The sequence below is a fragment of the Biomphalaria glabrata genome, chromosome 14 (assembly GCF_947242115.1).
Source record: "Biomphalaria glabrata chromosome 14, xgBioGlab47.1, whole genome shotgun sequence".
NCBI lineage: Eukaryota > Metazoa > Mollusca > Gastropoda > Planorbidae > Biomphalaria > Biomphalaria glabrata.
In genome coordinates this window covers 24,114,203-24,137,721 of record NC_074724.1, presented here as the reverse complement: position 1 = coordinate 24,137,721, position 23,519 = coordinate 24,114,203, and the positions used below count along the sequence as shown (strand labels likewise).

Sequence of the window (23,519 nt, the reverse complement as noted above, 5' to 3'; positions counted from 1 at the left end):
TAAAGTTTTATTAGTTGAAGTTATACTAAGTGAAGTTTCATGTATCTTTAAGTTGTATTTAAGTCAAGTTGTTATTGAATTGAGAAGTCATTTTATGTGAAAGTTGAAGAAGTATTATTAAAGAAGTTTTAAGAAAATACAGAGAGGTGTTTCTTTCTTCATTTCATTGAATTGTCAAGTTTGATAATATAATCCCCGACAAGTGTGATCGTCACAGATGTTAAGGAATATAATGAAATAATTTAGAGTTTTAAATAATATAGATATTATAGGTGCACGGTAGCTGAATGGTTAATAGCGCTTGGCTTCCGCACCTGGGTCCTGGATTCGAATCTAGGTGAAGACTGGACTTTAGAAATTCAGTGATTTTTTTGAGCCTCCCTGAGTCCACTCAGCTCTAATGGGTACCTGACATTAGTTGGGAAAAGTAAAGGCGGTTGGTGGTTGTGCTGGCCACATGACACCCTGCTCGTTAACCGTTGGTCAAAGAAACAGATGACTTTAACATCATTTACCCCATAGTATATCTATATCCAATTAGATGTCAGAAGGGCTTGTTTTAACTGAATATATATAGATATAAATATATATTGTTACAAATGAGATGGCACTGTGGTTGCTGATTGGCTGTACATCATAGCTAAGTGGCTGTACATCATAGCTGATTGGCTGAACATCATAGTTAAGTGGCTGTACATCATAGCTGATTGGCTGAACATCATAGCTGATTGGCTGTACATCATAGCTGATTGGGTGTACATCATAGCTGATTGGGTGTACATCATAGCTAAGTGGCTGTACATCATAGCTGATTGGGTGTACATCATAGCTGATTGGCTGAACATCATAGCTGAGTGGTTGTACATCATAGCTAATTGGGTGTACATCATAGCTAAGTGGCTGTACATCATAGCTGATTGGCTGAACATCATAGCTGATTGGCTGTACATCATAGCTGATTGGCTGTACATCATAGCTGATTGGGTGTACATCATAGCTAATTGGTTGTACATCATAGCTGAGTGGTTGTACATCATAGCTGATTGGGTGTACATCATAGCTGATTGGCTGAACATCATAGCTGATTGGCTGTACATCATAGCTGATTGGCTGTACATCATAGCTGATTGGGTGTACATCATAGCTGATTGAGTGTACATCATAGCTAAGTGGCTGTACATCATAGCTGATTGGCTGTACATCATAGCTGATTGGCTGTACATCATAGCTGATTGGCTGAACATCATAGCTGATTGGCTGTACATCATAGCTGATTGGGTGTACATCATAGCTGATTGGGTGTACATCATAGCTAAGTGGCTGTACATCATAGCTGATTGGTTGTACATCATAGCTGATTGGGTGTACATCATAGCTGATTGGCTGTACATCATAGCTGATTGGGTGTACATCATAGCTGATTGGGTGTACATCACAGTTAATTGGTTGTACATCATAGCTAAGTGGCTGTACATCATAGCTGAGTGGCTGTACATCATAGCTAAGTGGCTGTACATCATAGCTGAGTGGCTGTACATCATAGCTGAGTGGCTGTACATCATAGCTGAGTGGCTGTACATCATAGCTGAGTGGCTGTACATCATAGCTGAGTGGCTGTACATCATAGCTGAGTGGCTGTACATCATAGCTGAGTGGCTGTACATCATAGCTGAGTGGCTGTACATCATAGCTAAGTGGCTGTACATCATAGCTGAGTGGCTGTACATCATAGCTGAGTGGCTGTACATCATAGCTAAGTGGCTGTACATCATAGCTGAGTGGCTGTACATCATAGCTGAGTGGCTTTACATCATAGCTGAGTGGCTGTACATCATAGCTGATTGGGTGTACATCATAGCTGAGTGGCTGTACATCATAGCTGAGTGGCTGTACATCATAGCTGAGTGGCTGTACATCATAGCTGATTGGGTGTACATCATAGCTGATTGGTTGTACATCATAGCTGAGTGGCTTTACATCATAGCTGAGTGGCTGTACATCATAGCTAAGTGGCTGTACATCATAGCTGAGTGGCTGTACATCATAGCTAAGTGGCTGTACATCATAGCTAAGTGGCTGTACATCATAGCTGAGTGGCTGTACATCATAGCTAAGTGGCTGTACATCATAGCTGATTGGCTGTACATCATAGCTAAGTGGCTGTACATCATAGCTAAGTGGCTGTACATCATAGCTGAGTGGCTGTACATCATAGCTAAGTGGCTGTACATCATAGCTGAGTGGCTTTACATCATAGCTCATAGTGGGAAGCGTGGCTGAGTGGCTAAGTGCGCTTGAACTTGGCTTGTCTTTGCTACCTAGAGGGGGCTCGAGGTTCGACACCGACTTGGGCAGAATTGTGTTTACTGAGCGCCTAAAGGCAGCTCGGAAAACCAACTCCTAGATTGGACCAAAAGCGCTCTGAGCATGCTATAAGCATGAAAGTAGCACTATATAAAAGCTATAATAATAATAGCTGATTGGCTGTACATCATAGCTAATTGGTTTTACTACATCATATCTTATAATATTGATGCTGAATGGAAAGATCGAAACGTTTTTTTTTACCTGCATTGCTTACCAAACAGCGGAACCCCGGAATGATCTATCGGGGTCATCTCTAAGTTTGTGTGAAAACCTAAGCTCTCCGTGTATACGTTTTTTTTTAAAATAAGATGAGATAGATTATTGGTCTGCTCTCGCTGTAAAGAAGTCATTAGAACGTTTCTCTAGGATTTTGTGCAGAAATGTTTGCCAGTAGTGAAAGTTTTTTCACCAAATAGTTGTAAGTTGTACGAAAATGTTCTGTTAGAAAGATTAGTTTTCTTACAAATATGATTTGCAATTTTAGTGAGCTATTTCTTTTGCTTAATTTAATATGTGGGCATGAGTCTGTAGTTTAAATTCTCCAATTCTCCAATCGATGGCATACTCAAGCTCTTCGAACCAGTTCAGTTGGGTCTTAAAGAACGTGAATCATTAGAAAAATTCAATTAATCAATAAAACTAAATATTAATTACTATACACTTCAGTGGTATAGAAATGTATCCTTTATAGTTTGTCAATAAGTACATGTATTATCTTGGAAGACAACGGCCACCCGCTCCATCAGAACTACGCCAGGTCGTCGCGAAGTGGGCGACTGCTGTCAATCAAAACAAGAACGGAGCGGTACAAAAACTCGTTCGTACCTCACTCGGTCAGACTCTATCACCGCCACTCATTGATCAGGGAACATGAAATGCACCAAGATACCTGTTTGTAGTCGCTGAATGAACTCTTTATGTTGTCTGTTGTATTTATGTGTATGTTTCTGTTGTGTTGTCTTTATATGAGAAAGGAGTCCTTGTAATCACAACAAATTTCCGTAAGGATCAATAAAGCAGTCTTAGTCTTAGTCTTAGTCTTAGTCTTATTATATAAGATAAGATAAGATAAGATGTTCAATTAAAGTGTGGGAAACGTAAAATTATCTAAAACAACAACAACAACAACAAAAAAAAAACAAGCAAAATATTTTAAAAAAATACTTTTAAAAACAGTCTAACGATTAGAACTTCACATTTACAGCCAAATATTTCAATAAAGTGGAACCTCGAGATACGAGCTTCTCAACATACGAGTAATTCGAGATACGAGCAGCGTCGAGAACGAAATTTTTGTTCGTTTTACGAGCGACAATTCGAGTTGATACTTGCAACAAAAAGAAATATATATATATATCATACTTTAAAAAAAAAAGAAAGAAACCTATACACTGCGTTATTGTATCAATTAGGTTTGATCAGTCATGTCATTCAATTTACAATAGATTTAGGACCAGTGTTTCACAAACTGTGTTCCGTTGAACACTATGGTTCCACGAGACCTGAATAGGTGTTTCACAAACTATTAGAGTAATAAACTAGTCGGCCTTCTTGTGATTTAATCCGTAAGTAAATTAAGAAAATATCTATTGATTTAATTGGCTCTTCTTAGTAGCGGAAAAAAATTATATAATATCATCATGATGAACTTTGAACTGACCTAGATTCAAACTGTGTTGAAACAAAGAAACAAAGGTCAATTATTAAATGATTTCTGATCGAGTTTCTCTGAAGTGTATACAATAGTCCCAACGAGCTACCGTTATTTGACTTCGGTTTCCCATTTGACCAAAGCAGGATTTTCTAATGTTGCAACATAGTCAAATTATAGACGCCAAAACATGCATTAGAATGCAGCTTACCAATTTTGTGCTTAATAGTAAGAAATTGTGCTCTTTATGGAAATAGTACCATCAGTCCCAGGGTTTAAATTCTACATAGGTTTATGTCAGTATTTTATTAAAGTTTTATACTTATAAATAAATGATAATTCTAAATTTAGCATAGGAAATCACCTTCACCTGTCACTTAGTCTGTTGGACCGTTGGGGAACCACCCAAGATTTATCGACCGTCTTTCTCCTTTTCCTCTCTGCCTTAAGCCTTTGATGGCAGTCCCGGGCATTCTTTTGTGCTGTTTTCCTTCCCATCACTTTCTCTATCTGACTCATTTTCTTTTTCCTGGTACTGTTCTCTGAAGGAAGATCTATGCGAGCCCTGAAGACCTTGTAATATGGCTATAGAGATTTAAATAGCTTTTTTGACAGTAGTTCACTGATCATCGTGGGGTCCAATCGCTGCAGTAACCCTGTCTCTAATCTCTTCTTTTTGTTATGATGCTGTCTTTAAATGTGATACATAGAATCTTTCTGTAGCATCTCAATTTGAAAAAGTACGTTTATCATGGTTTCCTCTCCAGCCCGTCAACTCCCGCTTAATTTAACCCTTTCCCTGCTGATACTACTTCCGAGCAAAGGCTATGATATTTGTTGACGTTGGATACTGCTGGGAAATTTAGTAGCTCTGCATCTTCTGAGATTTCAAAGTTATACATCTCTAAACAGTATTTCATCCATCTTCTTATCACACCCTTCGATACCAAACAAATAAATTAATTACCAATAGTTCATAAATGAATTGTTAATATTTTAAATTGATTTTTAATTGAATTGTGTTTACTCAAGAAAATATTCTTCAAAATTTCAACTTAATCCGGCGTAGTAGAAATACAATTGTATTAGACATACACACACACAGAGTCAGTTGATATAAGCTTGGCAAGAACAGTAACGCTGTCAGACAAAGTTAGAGAGGATTCTCGCTTGTTTTTTCAGAGGTTGATAAATATAAAATAGTTACTGACCCTGAAAAGTAGGAGACCTTAGTATCACGCGTCCTAACTTCAGACGACCTTTTTTTTACACTTTAAATCTTATTTAGTTAAATATCTGAATTTTTTAAAACTTTTATTATCACATACTCCCCCATCTCTCATTCTTGCTCTGTCTCTTTGACTACCTCTGTCTTTCTCCTAATGCATTTGTAATATGAGACTGTCAATTGTCTACGCTAACTGAATGGTGATTAAAAAACACTAAATCGCTACTAATTATGAAGAAAGAAGTTCTCAATAAAGTCTGATGGTGTTCATTAGGAATCTAATTGCTCTGAAGTCAGAATACAAACGAATTAAAATTCACTCGTAAAATCTATTTGTTAGACATTACCAGATAGTCTATAATTATTTAACGCAATATTTTTTTTTTGTCGCTAGATTACATTGCTCTACAACCGTGTTCAGGTCCTGGTGATAGTTCTACAGCCGTCAACGGAAAATGTTATAAATATTTTAATGAAAAGTTGAGCTGGCACCATGCGCAGGTGAGATAGAGAAATAATATTGAAGTCTATTTATGCCACTTATTGACCTCGTTGTAACAGTTATTATTATCACGCAAGTTTATAATTATTATTTTTTATCTATTAAAACATGATATTAGTAAATATTACTTGTTTGTTATTATTTCATAACTTTCTATTAGTTACAACTTGGCATTGTTCATAACTTTCGATCTTTCATTAATTTATAGTATGCAATAGTGACGACGCATTTAAATAAAAGAGAGCCAGGGAGAGAGACTTTGTAAAGGTCCATACACACTCTCATAGTCCATAACGAAAAAAAAACCTCTAATTAATACTCCTAGATATACCAAACTTAATGTTTAAGGAAACAATATAAATATCTAGGCCTACTTTATTGTTGTGATACCCAAAAAATAATACCCACGGGCCACATCCGGCCCGTGACATGATTCCAGAAACGTCGGCATAAAGTGGAGAGCAAATGTGAACAAAAATATTTTCCTTCGTTAGGTTCTCACATTTTTTGTTTATTGATTTGGTGTCGATAAAGAAACAACATATCTGTTTTATCAAGAAAGAATGGCTCTTGTTAGATAACATAACATTAAATAGCTTTATGAAGCCAAACACATAAATAAGTCAGCAATTTTTTTTTATTTCACCTAGATTGGTTGATCGATGAGAATATTTACGAATAGGAGACCAGAAAATGAGTAAAACTTAAGGCTAGCTAGAGAGTTGTTCACATTGTAAGTAGAGACATGAAGCCGTAGTCCGTTAGCGATTGTGTAACAAAAAAATGCTTGTTAGCAGTGATGGAAGAAATGTGTCCTTAAAAGAAGAATGCTGTTGAAGCTGTCAATCTTTCTCATGACAATTACAAGGCAAGTGAAAGATATTGGTAACTATCACCATTTGAAAAGTAACGGGCAAATCAGATTTCAAAATGTTTACCATCTCCGCTGAGGAGTCTACCAAGATATTTGATAGTGCTCCAAATGTTTACCATCTCCGCTGAGGAGTCTACCAAGACATTTGATGTTGCTCGAAATCTTAGCATTATTCGTGGTTACATCCATTTTTTAAACAAAATATATCAGTAGCTATAAGGATGATGCATGGGACACTTGAGGTCTTGTTAAAGTAATTTCAACCATCACAACACAAAGGATCTTTCTCTTCCATGGGAGAAATTAGTGTGAGTGACTACTTATGGTGCCAGAAGACTAATTGACTAATTGAGTTATTAGAAAAAGTGTGGATTGATGAATCGGGCGAAAACCATGTGACGTAATCGTCTCAATAACGAATATCTAGAATTCTAGACTCAGCGTCTCGTTTATGGAGCCGATATATAAAGTTGGTTTAGAATAAGCTTCTGATCAATTACTCTAAGCACTATCACGGGTTTCTGATGAAAATGCTTTAATGTCTATTTTTTTATCAACTTTTTGTTGATGTGGACCGCGACACTAGTATTGGAAATAAAAATGGCCCGCCGGCCGAGTTAGGTTGAGCATTACTGCTTTATTGTGAATTGTGTGAAGATTAAACAGCTTTAAAAAACAAAAAAAAATTATTGGTAATTTTTGTGTAGTAGATCAGGTGTTCGCGTCCGATCCGCTTTTTAAGGTGATAAAACCGTATGGCACGTAAAATGTACGAGCTAATAATATACGAAGTTACAATATACCGACTAATTATATAACACCAACAAACAATGCAACAATTAACAATATATCAAATTACAAACTAATAAGCCAAAACTAAATATCTATAATAAAATAGCAAAGATTTAACCGCCGTTTACCTCTCATAATTTTTGTAATTATTTAAAGACGAAGGACCTTCAAACTTATTTGGTTTCTAGGGGAAGTCTACATCTGTCTGCACTCAAATCCATTGCTTTATAAATCGTAAGCATTTTTTTTACTTATCTATTTGTTGTTGTTTTTTTTCACAGAAATATTGTCACAATGAATTTTATAAAGGAAAACTGGCAGAACCAATCACAGAGTATGAAATGCAACACGTGATTGACCTACTTAAAAATCACATGGAAAACGAAAGTTAGTACACCTTATTACACTTAATGCTCACACCTGATATCACACCCAGTTAGGCGGGCAATCCTCCTCCTGCCCCAGCCCCCCTTCCGTTCTTCCAAAAAAAAAACTATTTTATAAAATCATGCGAATTCAGAGGTGGCCTCAGTAGTGCGCGGTGCCCCTGGGCGAATGTCAAATGTGGGGCCCTGAGCCGTAACGTAAGACATTATATATCTTACCATGTCACGCTAACGAGATTGCCCGCCTCTAACGCTGAAGTACGTAAGTACTGTACTATTGGCCTTTAAACTACATAAAGTGTTCTCCACCTTAACTTCTGGACCTGATACGCCCACAAAACACTTTGTAAAAGACGTCTGCTCTTTGTGGCAAACATCAAGCTTGCAGTCAAGGATGACGGGAAACTATGCCATCAAGACTAGACCTATAAGTTCGTTTTGAATCCTATATCCGAGGTACTGGTCGTGAGCCTCGGCGTTCTTAATTCGTCGAAGTTGTTCTTTTTTTTTGGTCGAATTTGCCAAGCATAAAAACTGACCATTGTTTGACACATAAAGTTTCTCTGTTCTTCCATCAAATGCGTTTTTATTGCAAGGAACTGAGGGGGGCGGTAGTGGCGATAGCCCCCCTGCAAACTCGGCTCCCCTTCTGGATATATATATATATATATACACACGTTTATGCATAGGGTTAGGGTTTACTAGGTTTTAGGGTTAGGCTTTGGAAAAAAATCGCCCCCCCCACTCCAAAGTTCTGGATCCGCTGCACATAAGCCGGACATAATTACTTTCATAAAATATCATCAACATCATTTCATTTTTACAAAGCTTATATCAACTTGAGTCTGCGTGTCTGTCAAAAAAAGATTGTACACGTTGTTTCTCCCACACCCAATCTCGGATCAAGCTGAAATTGTGCACAATTATTTTTTTACTTGATAACACAAGTACTATTTTTTTTTTAAATTAACCAATTAGTTTTTTAACTATTACTAACAAATTATTTTTGGTATTTCAAACAAGGGAAAGAAAAAATACTTGACTGAAGTGGTGGTATAAGCTGAATTAGTCCCCTTTATTTTAGCTTGTCGTCTGAGCGAACAAAACTATTTTCAATGTTCATAGACTCTTCTTTAGCAGAGTGGTTATCGCGTTAGCTTGAGAAACCCGAGAAGGTTTCAGCCCACAAGTTGAAATTCAGGTCGTTCTTTAAAAACATTTAAAGAGCGATCACCCAGAAATCTTGTTTTTTCATTCTCTACTCAGGTGATAGCATCATAGCGTAGTGAGACCAGTGATAGGATCATAGCGTACTGAGACAAGTGATAGGATCATAGCGTAGTGAGACAAGTGATAGGATCATAGCGTAGTGAGACAAGTGATAGGATCATACCGTATTGAGACAAGTGATAGGATCATAGCGTACTGAGACAAGTGATAGGATCATAGCGTAGTGAGACAAGTGATAGGATCATACCGTATTGAGACAAGTGATAGGATCATAGCGTAGTGAGACAAGTGATAGGATCATACCGTATTGAGACAAGTGATAGGATCATAGCGTATTGAGACAATTGATAGGATCTTACCGTATTGAGACAAGTGATAGGATCATAGCGTAGTGAGACAAGTGACAGGATCATACCGTATTGAGACAAGTGATAGGATCATAGCGTAGTGAGACAAGTGACAGGATCATAGCGTAGTGAGAAAGCTAAAAGCATGAATTGCGCTAAACAAAAACAATTGGTAAGAAAATATTTGTAATCACACAGATTTATTGTTGTTAGTCTAGATCTAGTACAAACGTACTGACTTCATAAATTGATATAAATAAAAAAAATTGAAAATAAATTGATGAACTTAATATATGATTTTGTTTTGAAGGCTGGATAGGTGCCAATGACATTAACCAACCGGGTCTTTTTGTCTGGTCTTCTAATAATAACACCTTCGTCAATACAAGATGGAGTCGTGGACAGCCTGACAACAAATATTTCAGTGACTACAATGACACAGAGAACTGTGTGCTACTCTGGCAATCGTCCAATTTTTCCAACGACGCCATTTGTGCCAGACAATGTTCATTTGTCTGCCAATCAGGTAAAAGGTTATTTTTCAAATTTAAAAATTAAATCAATGGCACTCAAATTCCAGATTCCATATTCCAATCACTTTAATTTCATCAGAAGCAGTGATGCCCGAACTATTAACTTCTAGTCGGAGACCGACACTTTAGTTCTGTAACATCTAACTTTTCATCCATTTAAAGCTGTATCTTTATGTAAGTCTTTGATTGGTAGGAAATCATTGATAACTGTTTTATGATTGTGCTTATGCTTATTGGCATAACAACCATAGCACGAAGATGTTCATTGCCAGTCTGGGACCATCACCAGCCTATGACCAGTAGGAGTTCCCAGGGCCTGAAGTTAGACAAAATGAATTGAAATGTGTTGACAGGAAGAAAGTCAAATGTATTATCATGTAATGTCTATATCTCGTGACTAACTTGTCTTGTCCCACGAGCCCGTTGCTACACCTTCTTACACCATTTGATTGTGATCATCTTTAGGTAAATTATAAAAAATCTGATTTTTAATTCTTAAAATGAACACTACGAGGATTTTTTAAAGTCTACACTTAGTATAAATTACACAAAAAAAAAGATAAAGACAAGTCAACTCTGTCTTTAAACTGACAGTGGGATAAAAGTAGGAACAGAAACTTACACAATAGTTATCTTTTTAAAGTGACGATTATAGATAGAAGATAAATATGTAGCATTAGCAACATTATAAAGTCCTTAGATAAACATATCGTTTTTACGCCATAAAATGGTCGACCATATCCACTTGCAAAACATTCCAGGTGATAGTGGAGTCTAGCAAGTAGCTTTTCAGAACAAAAACAAAATTCAAAACGACTGTAAATGAGGTGGCGTCCAAACCGAAGACCCTCGTCTCTACAAATCAAAATGGTGTAAGAACAGGCTTTCACCCCGAGAGCTGATAGCGTCTAATGTGATGACGTGTGTTTCAGATCCATGTGATACGTTCTTACCTGGCTCTCTCTATGGACAGGAGCACCACACATGCTACAAATATTATGAGAGTCCAATGACTTGGAGCAGTGCTCAGGTAAGTACGTGTCTAGTGTCTAAACGCAAAGTCTAGAGTTTTTGAGCAGAATTGAAGTTTAGAAGTGCATACATTAGTTGAATTGTAGACCTAGAGGTTATACTTAATAACTTAGGAAATACAAGTAGGGGCCAATATACCACTGGACGAACGTGCCAGCATACCTTCAACACTGATCTGTTGAATGATGATACCAACGTTGATATGACCCCATTAAATTAAAAAAAATTTTGGTTTTGTAAACTTTAATTTGTGTTATATAAAAAGAGCATGAATACTTCTATAATGATCTCTATATTATAAAGTAGAATGTGAGGTGTATGTATGTATGTATGTTACTTATAGACATCCAAACCGCTTGACCAATCTTGATAAAACTTGGCAGGAATGTTCTTTGGGTACTAACTTAGACCGTAGTGTATGTATTGTAGCCCTAAGACAAACTTAAGAATCTCAAAAAAAAAAAAAAAGTTGTCCGACTCTATTACAGCTATAGTATTTTATGGATCTAGGCCATGTCTACAATGGTGACATGAGAAAAGATCGAAAGGATTTAGACCTAGATCTAATTTTAAGAAATACACTTTGCGCACATAGTTTTTTACTTTGTCACATGAAAATACAAAAGAAGATCCATTGATTTCATTATATAATAAAATTAACCTTCAATTTTGTGTTTTAAAAGCATTTTTTACATAAATTAGTTCCTGATATCTGTGACTACAGATTTCCTGGCGAACATTCTTTCATTAGACATTACCAATTGGTTACACATTAACACATCTCTCTACTGAGTCTATTCCTAGGTCTAGGTCTAAAACTCTTATTGAACTCTAAGATGATAAAACTTCTTTTCGCAAAGATAGTTTTGTGCTTTAACACATAAACATACTAATTATTGTCCATTCATTTGATATTTTAATCAATTTAACATTCAAATTTGTTTTTCTAAAGCATTTTTAATACATTCGTTCACTGTTCGCTAAAGTTGCGTAGCCGTGTTGAGATAGGCCTATATTCATTCATGAAAAAAGGTCACGCATGCACAACACAGAATGAACTCTATAAAAGCCAATTTTTAACTCTAGATTAGTGTAGATTTAGATCTATGTCTACCTCAAGATCTACTAACACATGAACAAAATTAAGTCTATTCATCTCAAATTTTAATCAAATGTATGTAGGCCTACAAGCAAATGTTTTAATTTGAAAAAATGGATTTAAGCCTATTAGCTATTTTTATTTGATAGCTTCATTCACACTATTTTTTATATTGACACATTCGCTTTACTTATTACATTATTATTTCATTTAATTGTGACTACATCGACCGTAATGCGCAAATAAAGACCCGCGGGTCGCGGGTAACATATGTCTAGTACCTAATATAACATTTCCTGATTACATACAAAAAGTTATTGAAGTTTGATCATAACAGGGCTGTGAAACACAAATGAGCAAAATAAATCCATCGGAATGTGGAAAATAATTACGGAGAGATAGATCTAAAATACTTAATCCTAACTATAAGTCTCATTGAATCTTTTTAGCTATACCTGCTACTAGGTAAAATTGATTGATTATATTTATCCAGAAGTCCTATTTTTGTATGCAACACAAGACTTAACAAAGTTGCAGGTAAACATATATACAAAGTTTATTAACATGGAGAGTAAAATAAATGTGTAAATAAATGGTCATCAACTCACAGGTCTTCTCAACACAAAATAAAAGTTACACATTCAAAAAAAGTATGACAAACCGCCCTAGTCATATGTCATAACTACAACAAAATCCATTGTCTAATTCGAGAAATCACACATCAGTGTAAACAAAAATCAAGGTCACAGGCCTCAGGTCAACACACGAGCACTTTTGGCCACTCTGGGTCCAGCCTTCAGGCCAACACAGCCACTTTTAGCCAAAAAAACAAAAGGGTCATGATGAACTATACACTTCATAGAATCCCACTTATCAAGTTCGGTAAAGCCCATCTGATGATTCAATACAGAGTTGAATCCCTCAGAGACAAGGCTACATAGAAATGTCACGTTTGGGAGTACCCCAGGATGCATAACATCAGGGTTCAAAAATACTGCCTGGAAATCATTTGAGGCTATACCTACTAATTAATCATAAAATACAAAATGCAATAATGATTAAAGATAAACTAAGTCCTAAGATCTCCAGAGCAGGGCACACTCTTCAGAGTACCCCAAGATAAACGACCAATAACTAACAGAAAAAAATAAACAGTACACAACACAGGTCCAGTAATCAAGCTGGTAACTCTGGAGCAAGTGGCCACTAAACACGGTCTACATGCCCTTATATAAACTTCTTAAGGGGAATCACTCCTGTCTTTACAATAGCTTAAAAATAGTTATTTCCCCATTATGTCACAGCCGCTATTAGTTATATGTTGTCTGTCTGTCATTCCGTCCTTCCCTATACTAGTTAATCACGTATAGATAGGAAAAACAACAACTAGAAAACAGATTATAAAGAGATTTTATAAAATTTAGTGATTGCCAAATGTATGTGTAGCAGGTACTTTTTAAAAATTTGATATCAACTCCGTCTGTCTGTCTGTCTGTCTGGGAAATACTTTGAACACGTTTTTTCTGCCACACTCTTTCTTGGATCAAGTTGAAACTCCACACAGTTATTTATTGTACCTGACATAACATCAATCACTTACAAAATTAACCAATTAGTCAATGAATTATTGGTAATTATTGGATTTGTTTGAAAACGATTAGTGAAATAAATTTCTACATTACTGGTTTAGTACAATAGACTATAGATAGATATATTTAAGTTTTATTGGAAAATAATGTATTTAAAGTTAAGTATTCAAACCACTTTTTCATTTAAAAAACAACACTTTACATCTATTTACTTTTATATTAAGTATTAATCAACGGAGATGGTTATTTTGTATATTTATATCATTATTGTCTATAGTATTATCTAAAAGATATATGACTTATTTAGCATTAAAATCTGACATCATAGCATCTCTTACTATCTCCCACTCTCTTTTTCTCTCTTTTTTCTGTCTCTCTTTCTCTGTCTCTCTTTCTGTTTCTTTCTCTCTCTTTCTTTTTTCTCTCTCTTCCTAGCTCTTTGTCTCTCTCTTTCTCGAACTCTTCCTTCTCTCTTTATCTTTCTTTCTCTGTCTCTATTTTTTTCTCTTTTTTATTTTTCTCTATCTCTTTCCCTCTCTCACTCTCTCTATCTCATTCTCTCTCTCTCTTTCTCATTCTCTCTCTCTATTTCTCTCTCTCTTTCTTTTTCTCTCTCTTTCTTTTTCTCTCTCTCTTTCTCTTTTTCTCTCTCTCTTTTTCTCTCTCTTTCTGTCTCTCTCTATCTCTCTTTCTTTCTCTCTCTTTCTCTATCTGATTCTCTGTCTCTCTCTCTCTCTCTTTTTCGCTATCCTTGTATCATATAACGTATTCATTATTAAAATTACATGCCATAACTACTATATTTTAAATATTTACAAATAATCGCCTGTAAACCTTAATACCTGGAGACTACTGAACGGCATGCAACCCAAAAAATCTGAAGAACCAGCTGTTTGAACCCATCAGTGTTACTAATCACCTTCACCACCTATCCCTTAGTCAGTTAGACGTCGGGGCACCACACAAGATCTTTCAACCGTCTTTCTCCATTTCTCTTTGTCCTTTGTCGTGAATGGAATTTTCATTCACTGAAGGCCTGTCCATTCTTTGATAAGGTCTTTGCGAGTCCTAAGGATCTTGTGATGTGGCCACAGTGTTTAACTTTACGTTTTTTTGACAGTTGTTATTAGGTCATCGTGGGGTCCAATTGCTGTATAACGTTTCTAATTTCTTCATTCGTGACTGCGGTCTTTGTGTTACTAATAAGACTGAAGAAGTAAAGACACATGTCTAATTATGTTAATGATGTCATTCCAATGTTATTTGTTTTTAAATTTCATACTTTTCAGAAATTTTGTTTAAGTCTTAATTCCCACTTGGTCGAGCCTGAAAACGATGTTTTACAAACACTTCAGGTTTACCTTTACAACAGAACAGGTGAGTACAAGCTACAGTGGGATATCATTCTACTTTTTATCCTTGTAATAGTAAAACCTCTGAAACCAGTAATCTTATAAGAAAAGTTTACATCAGTTAAAAATCGCATTTTATGACATGGTTGTTGCTTTTATAATTTTGAATATTTGTCCCTCTTCGGAAAAGTTTTGGACTTTTTTTTTTTCACAAAGGAATATTGTAACGACCAGACCCCCTGCAGTATTTCAGAGGATGGAACTGGGCAGGGTTTGACCTCGGATCATGGTTCAAGAGCTTTTAAAATACATGACTAGGCGTAAAAGGAGTCTTTTTTTAGAAGGCTGGAAGATGCAGTCTTAGATACTCTTGGAGCAATGCCGAACTCTGTCATGGCAGGAAATTATAGGTTTCTATCAGTCGAATGATTATTAACAACACAGTTATTAACAGTCATGAAAACTGCGTGTCTGTTATCCACCGAATAAAATCTATAGAATATACCTGCCAGTACCACTTTGTCAAATATTCCGTAAAACCTTGTAACTAGGCACGATAGTAAGTAAAAGGCTTATATGGCAAAGCAAGTGTAAATCCATATTATCTTATCTTATCTTATATAATACAGACCTTACTTCAAAAAAGAAGATGATTACGTCCTACGCGTCATGCATTCAGTCATGCATATTAAACAATAATACATCTATTTAACACACTAACAATAATAACACAAATGTTCGCTTCGTTATTTATGTATGTGTAGTTGCCACAACAGACAGTTTCACCAACGCCTGGAGACCGCCTCGTTTCCCAGGGCTATAAATATTACCCAGTTACAGTTTATTCCTATTTAATCTTAATCACTATAACAAAAAAGATTGTAAATTAATTAAAATTAAAAATTAATTAGAGTTACTAAAATCCATTGTACTAAACAGATTTCATCAAAAGAGATTTTCACAACCTTAAAGATATAACAAAAAACAATCAAAAAAAAAAGATTACTCTATGTGTAGTTGTAACACGTTGTACAAATCAGTCATGTAAATAAATGTGTAATAGATCTAGGCAAACAATAATAAATCTGTGCGATTAGAAATATTTTACCAATTGTTTTTGTTTAGCCCTATCTCATGCTTTTAGCTTTCTCAAAACGCTATGATCCTATCACGTGACTGGACCAGTTGGGAAACTGGGGGAGGGAGAAGAAAGGAATGTCTGGGTGGATTTGACCATAAAAAGTGTTTAAAAGCATTAACAAAAAAAAAAAAAAAGAGGGAGGGGAAACAACCTATAAATAAGAAGCTTAGACCTTCTCGGGTCGACATACTCTGCTAGTGAGGTACCTATTATTGTTTGTTTCTATTTAGAGTGGCGGCCTATAAAGGGGACTAACTCAACTTATGCCAACTCTTCATTCAAATAGAATTTTTTCCCTTGTTCGAAATACCATACAAAAAACTTAGTTACCAATAGTTCATTAAATAATTGTTTTGCTTTTTTGTGTTGTCATGTAAAAGAAATAATGTGCAACGTTTCAGCTTGATCCGAGATGAAGTGTGGGAGAAATAAGGTATACAAACTTTTTACCAGACAGACAAGAGTTAAAGAAGCCTTGTAAAGCGTATGGTAAGCGTAGTTATATTGATTAGTTTAGATCAGGCATCGGACAAGGGCCAGTCTTAAATAATTTCAGGTTCTAGAGGAAGTGAATTTGGTGGCCCCTAAAAAAAATAGACAAATAAAAATAAATTACGAAAAATTAAATAACACAATTAACCAAAAACCAGTGTACTACAATAACATTGGGCACAAATAGGTTCGCAATATCTTCTCTAGAAAAATGACTAATCCTGTGTGAGGCCCCCACGAAACGAAACCCCTAGCTGGCTGCCTTGTTTACCTGTACCTAAGGCCAACGCTGTCTGGAGTAACAACAATAAATATGTGCAAATAGAAATATTTGTGCCAATAGTTTTTGTTTAGAGCTATTTCATGCTTTTAGCTTTCTCAATACGCTATGATCCTATCACTTGCCTGGACCAGTTGGGGGGAGGGGTGGGGGAGAAAGAAGAGGCTATATACGTAAATGGTGCTGTAATCGCTTTTTAAATGCATTTATTGAAAAAGGGGAACGACCTAAATTCGAATTCAGGTCTCAAGTCTCCTCAAGCCGACATACTATCTTATAGTAAAGTGTTTCTGAAGATAGACGGTTTCCTAGTTATCTAATGTTAGTCTCCAATGTTAAAGATGTGACCTATAATGGGAACTAATTCGCTTATACCACCACATCAGCTTTTTTTTTTCTTTTACGATTTCTTTCCCTTATTCGATACCAAACGCAATAATTATTTACCAATAGCTAATTAACTATTGGTTTATTTTTTTTTTTTATTCTTCTTTGGTCAGGTGAAAGAAATAAGTGTGCACAATTTTAGCTTGAACCGATATTGGGTGTCGAAGTGATAGCGTGTACACTCTTTTTACCACAGAGACTGAGTTGATATAAACTTTGTAAATATTTTATTATATCATGTGGAGCATAATCAGAATTAGCCAACCATTTCTTTTAAAGCTGCATACTACATAGACCTGAACAAGGCAGTGGTCCCAAAACCCTCCTCAGATCTAGAACTACTCGTCTGAACGCTCCAATAAATAGATGATTATGAAGAAAAAGTAAATCAGTGTCATAGGTCAAAGGTCAACTTTTGTAGTTTTTTTTTTTTTTAAAGTCAATTTATAAAGTTGATTCAAGTTGAAAAAAACCCACCCTCTAAAGAAAACAATAGATCAAAAGTGTTGTCTTAGTGAGAACATTTATTACGATTGTCGTGTATATGCTATATTTTTATAACCAATTAGACAGTATCCATTATTATATTTGTAATCAGACCAGATTTCACTTTTTGATTTGTTAACTTTGATCTATTTAATATCCCTTAGCTTGGATAGGGGGCGGTAACAGGGACTGTACTACGTCATTTCAATGGTATATCCGAAACACGACAGTCCCTAGTAGCTCTATTCAAAGTACTTCAGTAAGTGGCTGTAGAACCCAAGGTCTGTTGTGGAAGCAGATGAACAGCTCCATGTCCTGGACTGCAAATGATAGTCAAGAATCTCATGGATTTGTCTGTCAAAGCGGTATGGCTGTATATGAAAATGGATGCTTGTTATGGATGTGTGTGTTTCTATGGTGACAGTGAGAAAAGGTTAGCGATTGGTTGTGAAGGATGCAACGTAGGTGGCGTTGTCGTCATTAGATCCTAGTTAGTGCAGACGACTCCAGAACATGAGAGGTTGTGTTATTTTAGTGAGCTAGATTTTGATAAGAAATATTATTACTTAAGTCTAGTTCATGTACATTTTATTTCATATTAATTTTGTCTATATTATATATAAAGCTAAATTTAATATTGTTCACAATGAAGGTATTAAAGGTTTTCAAGTTTATTAGTTAAGATAGATTACCCCTGCAACGGTTTAGTTGTCTACCAGCAGCTTCGCGCTACAAGTCAACGATCAGTAACAACAATGTAAGTGGTCTGATGCGCGTTTTAGACTGTCAACTGGTCCCGAGTTCGAAGCCTGCTTGAAAGAACCCCGCCGTCAAGTGTGGAAGTAATTTTATTTCTGAACAGTGTTTAAAAACCGGAGGAATAGCTGGAAAGAAATGCTGTTGTTTGATCAACAATTTAAGCCAAAAGAAATAAACACAAGAGTGGGTACACGAGAAATTAATAAAATCTTTACAAAAATCTGATAACATGGTAATTCAGCATTCTTCTTAGCAGATCGATTAAACTCTGAAGGGGGCATTTTCCCATAGGGGGCATTTTGTCTGTTTTGTTTCTGCCAAACTATGATGTCCGTTCTGGCTACTTTAAGGCGTGGGGGGGGGGGGGTGGGAACTGTGGCGCTTATGCTGCATGTGTATCCTTAGCTCAGAGAGCGTTTTAATCAAACAACAGTTATTAATCAGAGCTGTACGTGAGGTGTAGGCATTACTTTGTTGAAGCCAAGTGTTCTTCTAATATCACGAACATTTGTGTGACGTATGAATATTTTAGCGCTTTTAATTTTAGGAGCATGTATATCTCAGTAGTAAGTACTGGCGTATTATGTATGTAGCATCCAGTACATCCATTATTACCTATAAAACACAACTTGTGAATAGCTTAATGTTGTTATTATGGTAGTTTTGTATTACATGCACACTATACGTAATAAAAATAAATAGTTGGTACTGTTGTACTCGTTTTCTTTCTCATACACATACACATACACACACACACACATATATTATTTCCCTGACTTACCTAGACCTTTAAACCTATTAGGACAATTCTAACATCCATGCTACCATGTAACCTTCCAATGTATTTTTTCCTTCTTTCTTTATTTCGAGTAGCTATTACAGTCATTGCTCCACGATTGTACCTTGCTGTACTTCCACAAATGACCACAGTAAGTCCACACCATGGGTTACTTCAGGTGACTTCCGGCTCTAATGACGTCATCTATGTCCGGTTTAATGTTAGCAAGGACCAGACTTTAAAGAACTTTACAGTATTACCATTAATTCCAAGAAGAGCAGTTAGCTTTTATCTGGAAGAGAGTACATTTCTTAGTTCCACAGGTAATATGTTATTCCTTCAAAAAAGAAACATTCGATTAAGGAACCTGAGCGCTGTTCGTCCCCAGGACCCTTTTGAAAGCTGAGAAGGATTTCTCTTAACGGACAGGAGAAAACCGCGAGCTCTTCGACTCTAGTTCTGCTTAAGGTTGTCCCAATGTGCTGGGTTAGGTAATTGCACGTAATGCAGACCCTGGTCCTGGTGCGCTAAAAGCAGCAAGAGGTCGGACAACAACGGAATATCTCTTAACATTATTATCGTGTAACCGCCTGGAATAGTGGGAGAATCGTCACTTTAATATTGAAGGCTCCTCCCTTATGTGGAATAGTTCGGGCTGGTCTACCGGGCCTCTCGTGCATTTCCTTCTCTGGACTCGGATAGCGTGTATTGAGTACTTTGGCTCCCAGGTTTTTACTGTATCCCCAATGGAACCAGTCGCTATTCGTCTATCTGGATCCACAAACAAACATTTTCACAACAGAGTCACCCGTAGAGTCAACGAGAGTTAAAAATACTTGGAATAAATTGTTTTCATGGTTATGTATACTATAATTTCTTCTTTGCAAATTAAATTTTAATATTCAAATGTTCTAAAACTATTTGAAAGTTTTTTTGCGTTTATCTTTGCAAACGTTTATTTTACATGCGGAATATTGTACACCATGCGATTACTCCTAAGAACTTAGACTAACTGAAAATGATTAGCTGTCTTGCGTGTAAAGTAAATGATAAGAGCTAAAACGCAAGGCTTTTAAAATTTTTCTCTTCAAAGATGACATTAATCTCTCTGAATACTATTATAGAACTACTTTTGATTGATCATTAATGTTTTTTTTTTATTGATAAATTGGAACGGTGTGGCTAAGTGGCTAAGCGCTTGGCTTCCGAACCCGGGTCCTAGGGTTCGGTAAAGACTGGGGATTTTGAATTTCGGGATTTTCAGGGCGCCCATGAGTCCACCCAACTCTCTAATGGGTTCCTGAATTTGGTTGGGGAACTTAAAGGCGGTTGGTCGTTTTTCTGGTCACTTGATGCCCTGCTTGTTAACCTTTGGCCAAAGAAACAGATAACCTAATTATCATCTGCCCCATAGATCGCAGGTCTGAAAAGGGAACTTTACTTTATTTGTTCACTTTTTGATATTTGTTCTCACGTGACATTAACTGTAACCAAAGCTTCGGGAATACCACATCATGACTTTGTATTTAATGTTTAACATCAAATATTGATTTTTTTTATTTACAAAGTTATGTTTTAAAAGGCTTTTTTAAAATAAATCTTTTCGTTTTTAATTTATGTAAATTTAAATATATGTTCTCCCTCCACCAAATTGCAACAGATGTCTATTCTCGCTTCGTTGAGGTCAACTCCAGCCAACCAGTGAATGTTGTCCTGTACATAGTGAGCCAATCAACAATCAGTTCTACCTTAGTGTATCCTGTCAATATATATACATCTAGTCTCCAGATATCAAAGAACTACTTACCTATATCTTTATATAACACATCGATAGGTAAATGCTGTAATTATGTTCTCTGAGTTGGAGTGTATGAAAATGTCTGCCTAAGTTTTTTAGAAGGAGGGTTGCCACGTACTGACAACAATTTTAACAAAGGCGAATATATATATATAATTATTCATTAAGTTAACCGATATTACTGCAAATATATATATATATATATATATATATATATATATATATATATATATATATATATATATATATATATATATATATATATATATATATATATATTATTTTCAAAATAAATCAGAAGACGTCTTTTCATATTAGAGTAGGACATTTTATATCGTTGTCAGCAGAGTTGTCTTCAACAAGATCTCATCCCAGCATTCTCTTTCAAGAACCATTTTAACCATGTCTTAGCCAATGTATAATTATACAAGTCATTCTCAGGTCAGGAGACGCGATATTCTTCTGAGCATATTACAATTGTTCAGCTGAGTCTTAAGCACGACACATATCAGGCCCATTAAAAGTTGATTTTTTGAAGATGACCTAACAGACGTATCTGCGCTACATAGTGTTATGAAGTCTCTCAACCCTTCCTTCTCCTTTCTTCTTATGACTTTATTTTCTCAAGAATAAAGTCAAGGCTTTAGGAGCCGGAAGAAAGACTTTCTGCAGTACAAAATGGTAGAGTTTAATGTCGGGAAGATCTGAGCCAGACCTCTCTGTTGGGGCTTACAGCGCTTCCCCTAGATCCTAGTTAGAAAAGAAAGACGAGAAGTGAAAACACGGACACATCTTTTTCTTTTCCTTTTTTTTTTCTTATGGAGAAGTTTAAAGTAAAAGGTTGAGAAACAGTTTTCTAAACTAAATGATCCAAGGTCATGAGATGTGATACGAACAAAGCATATCCGGAACTCTTCTTTAATCTTCAGACTCTGAAGACCAAATGCCATATCCTTTCGTCTTCAATCTAATATATAAAGTAAAAAGTAAGGAATATGTTTGTATGTGAGTCCTTCATAGAAACCCAAACCATTTGACCAATTGTAATGAAACTTGCATTGAACGTTCCTAAGATAATAGCGGTGACTTTGGGATATGTAAAGTTGGCTTACAGCTCGAGAATTTAACAGAGCTAGGTGAAACAGGCATCTTGACATAGATTTTAACAATTAAAACAACATAGATGCCTTTAATTATAAAAAAATGGACGTGTGTGTGTGTGCTTGTTTAGTTTACTTTTTAGGGTATTTAATATGTTATAGTAAATTTCAAATCAATACAATTAATTGAAATGTGTTATTTACTATTACAATGGCATAAAACTATAGTAATTTAATGTGTATTTGATCTTATATACTTATTACCATCTGTCACAGACAATAACATCACATTATCCATTACATTAATGTCGACTTACACGAACAAGGTCAATGTCGAGTTCAGGGTTCAAGGACATTCTAAGTTAGTTTTTTTCGGTTATACGCAAATGACTTTAAGGTAATTTCTTTTTCATAGTTCATAGATACTAGTTGTTTTACCAACATTGGATGGACACCAAAGTCAGATGTTTTGCTTGTGTCATAATACTTGAACAGAAATTACTCGTTAGTGTTTGAACTCTCCTATGACCTCATTATTTGAATACTTAACTGAAGTAAACCTTCCCTTAAACTATTATTCCGCTCCTCCTTCTAACCCAACAAATAAATTGACCTACGCTGATATTATTATTATAGCTTTTATATAACGCTACTGTCATGCTTATAGCATGCTCAGAGCGCTTTTGGTCCAATCTCATTTGTTGACCAGTGGGGGGAGGGGGTATCTAGGAGTTGGTTTTTCGTGCTGCCTTCAGGCGCTCAGTAAACACAACTCTGCCCGAGTTGGGAGTCGAACCTCGAGCCCCCTTCTAGGTTGCCAAGCCAAGCCAAGTTAATGCGCACTTGGCCTCTCGACCACTAATTAAATTTTCTTATTTATGTGCACATTTTTTTCACTATAAGTAGGATATTCTAAAGCTTTGAGAGCTATGACCAAATAAGCACAGAGCCATCGAAGTTTTTCTTGGAACTAAATTTATAGGATTTATAAATCATAATCATTGTGTGGCTGAGCAGTAAAACGCTTGGTTCTGAACCGTGGTCCAGGGTTCAAATCCAGTGGTTTTTAATTTCTAGATCCTAGGGCGCTTCTGAGTCCACCCAACTCTAATGGGTGCCTGACATTAATTTTTGAAAAGTAAAGGCGATTGGTCGTTGTGCTGGCCACATGACACCCTCGTAAACCGTTGGGCACAGAAACATAAGACCTTTACACCATCTGCCTTAAAGACCATAAGGTCTGAAAGGATATGTTGTTTTCCTTTTCCCCAAAGGCATAATTTCATGTAATTAATCCATAGTCTAAATATAATTGA

General features: G+C 35.9%; 2 protein-coding genes across 2 annotated transcripts; one reads left to right on the top strand and one right to left on the bottom strand.

The window, feature by feature from the left end:
- Positions 1-537: 537 nt before the first annotated feature.
- On the bottom strand, positions 538-2,262 carry LOC129922707 (dynein heavy chain-like). Its single transcript, XM_056009641.1, has one exon. It carries the CDS (start codon positions 2,260-2,262, stop codon positions 538-540), a length of 1,725 nt encoding a protein of 574 aa, XP_055865616.1.
- Positions 2,263-6,678: 4,416 nt separating this feature from the next.
- Positions 6,679-22,262, top strand: LOC129922706 (macrophage mannose receptor 1-like). The gene is made up of 9 exons (XM_056009640.1): positions 6,679-6,732; positions 7,696-7,801; positions 9,688-9,903; positions 10,843-10,940; positions 14,920-15,007; positions 17,933-18,133; positions 19,401-19,628; positions 20,966-21,139; positions 22,177-22,262. Exons 1-9 carry the CDS (start codon positions 6,679-6,681, stop codon positions 22,260-22,262), a joined length of 1,251 nt encoding a protein of 416 aa, XP_055865615.1.
- Positions 22,263-23,519: the final 1,257 nt, after the last annotated feature.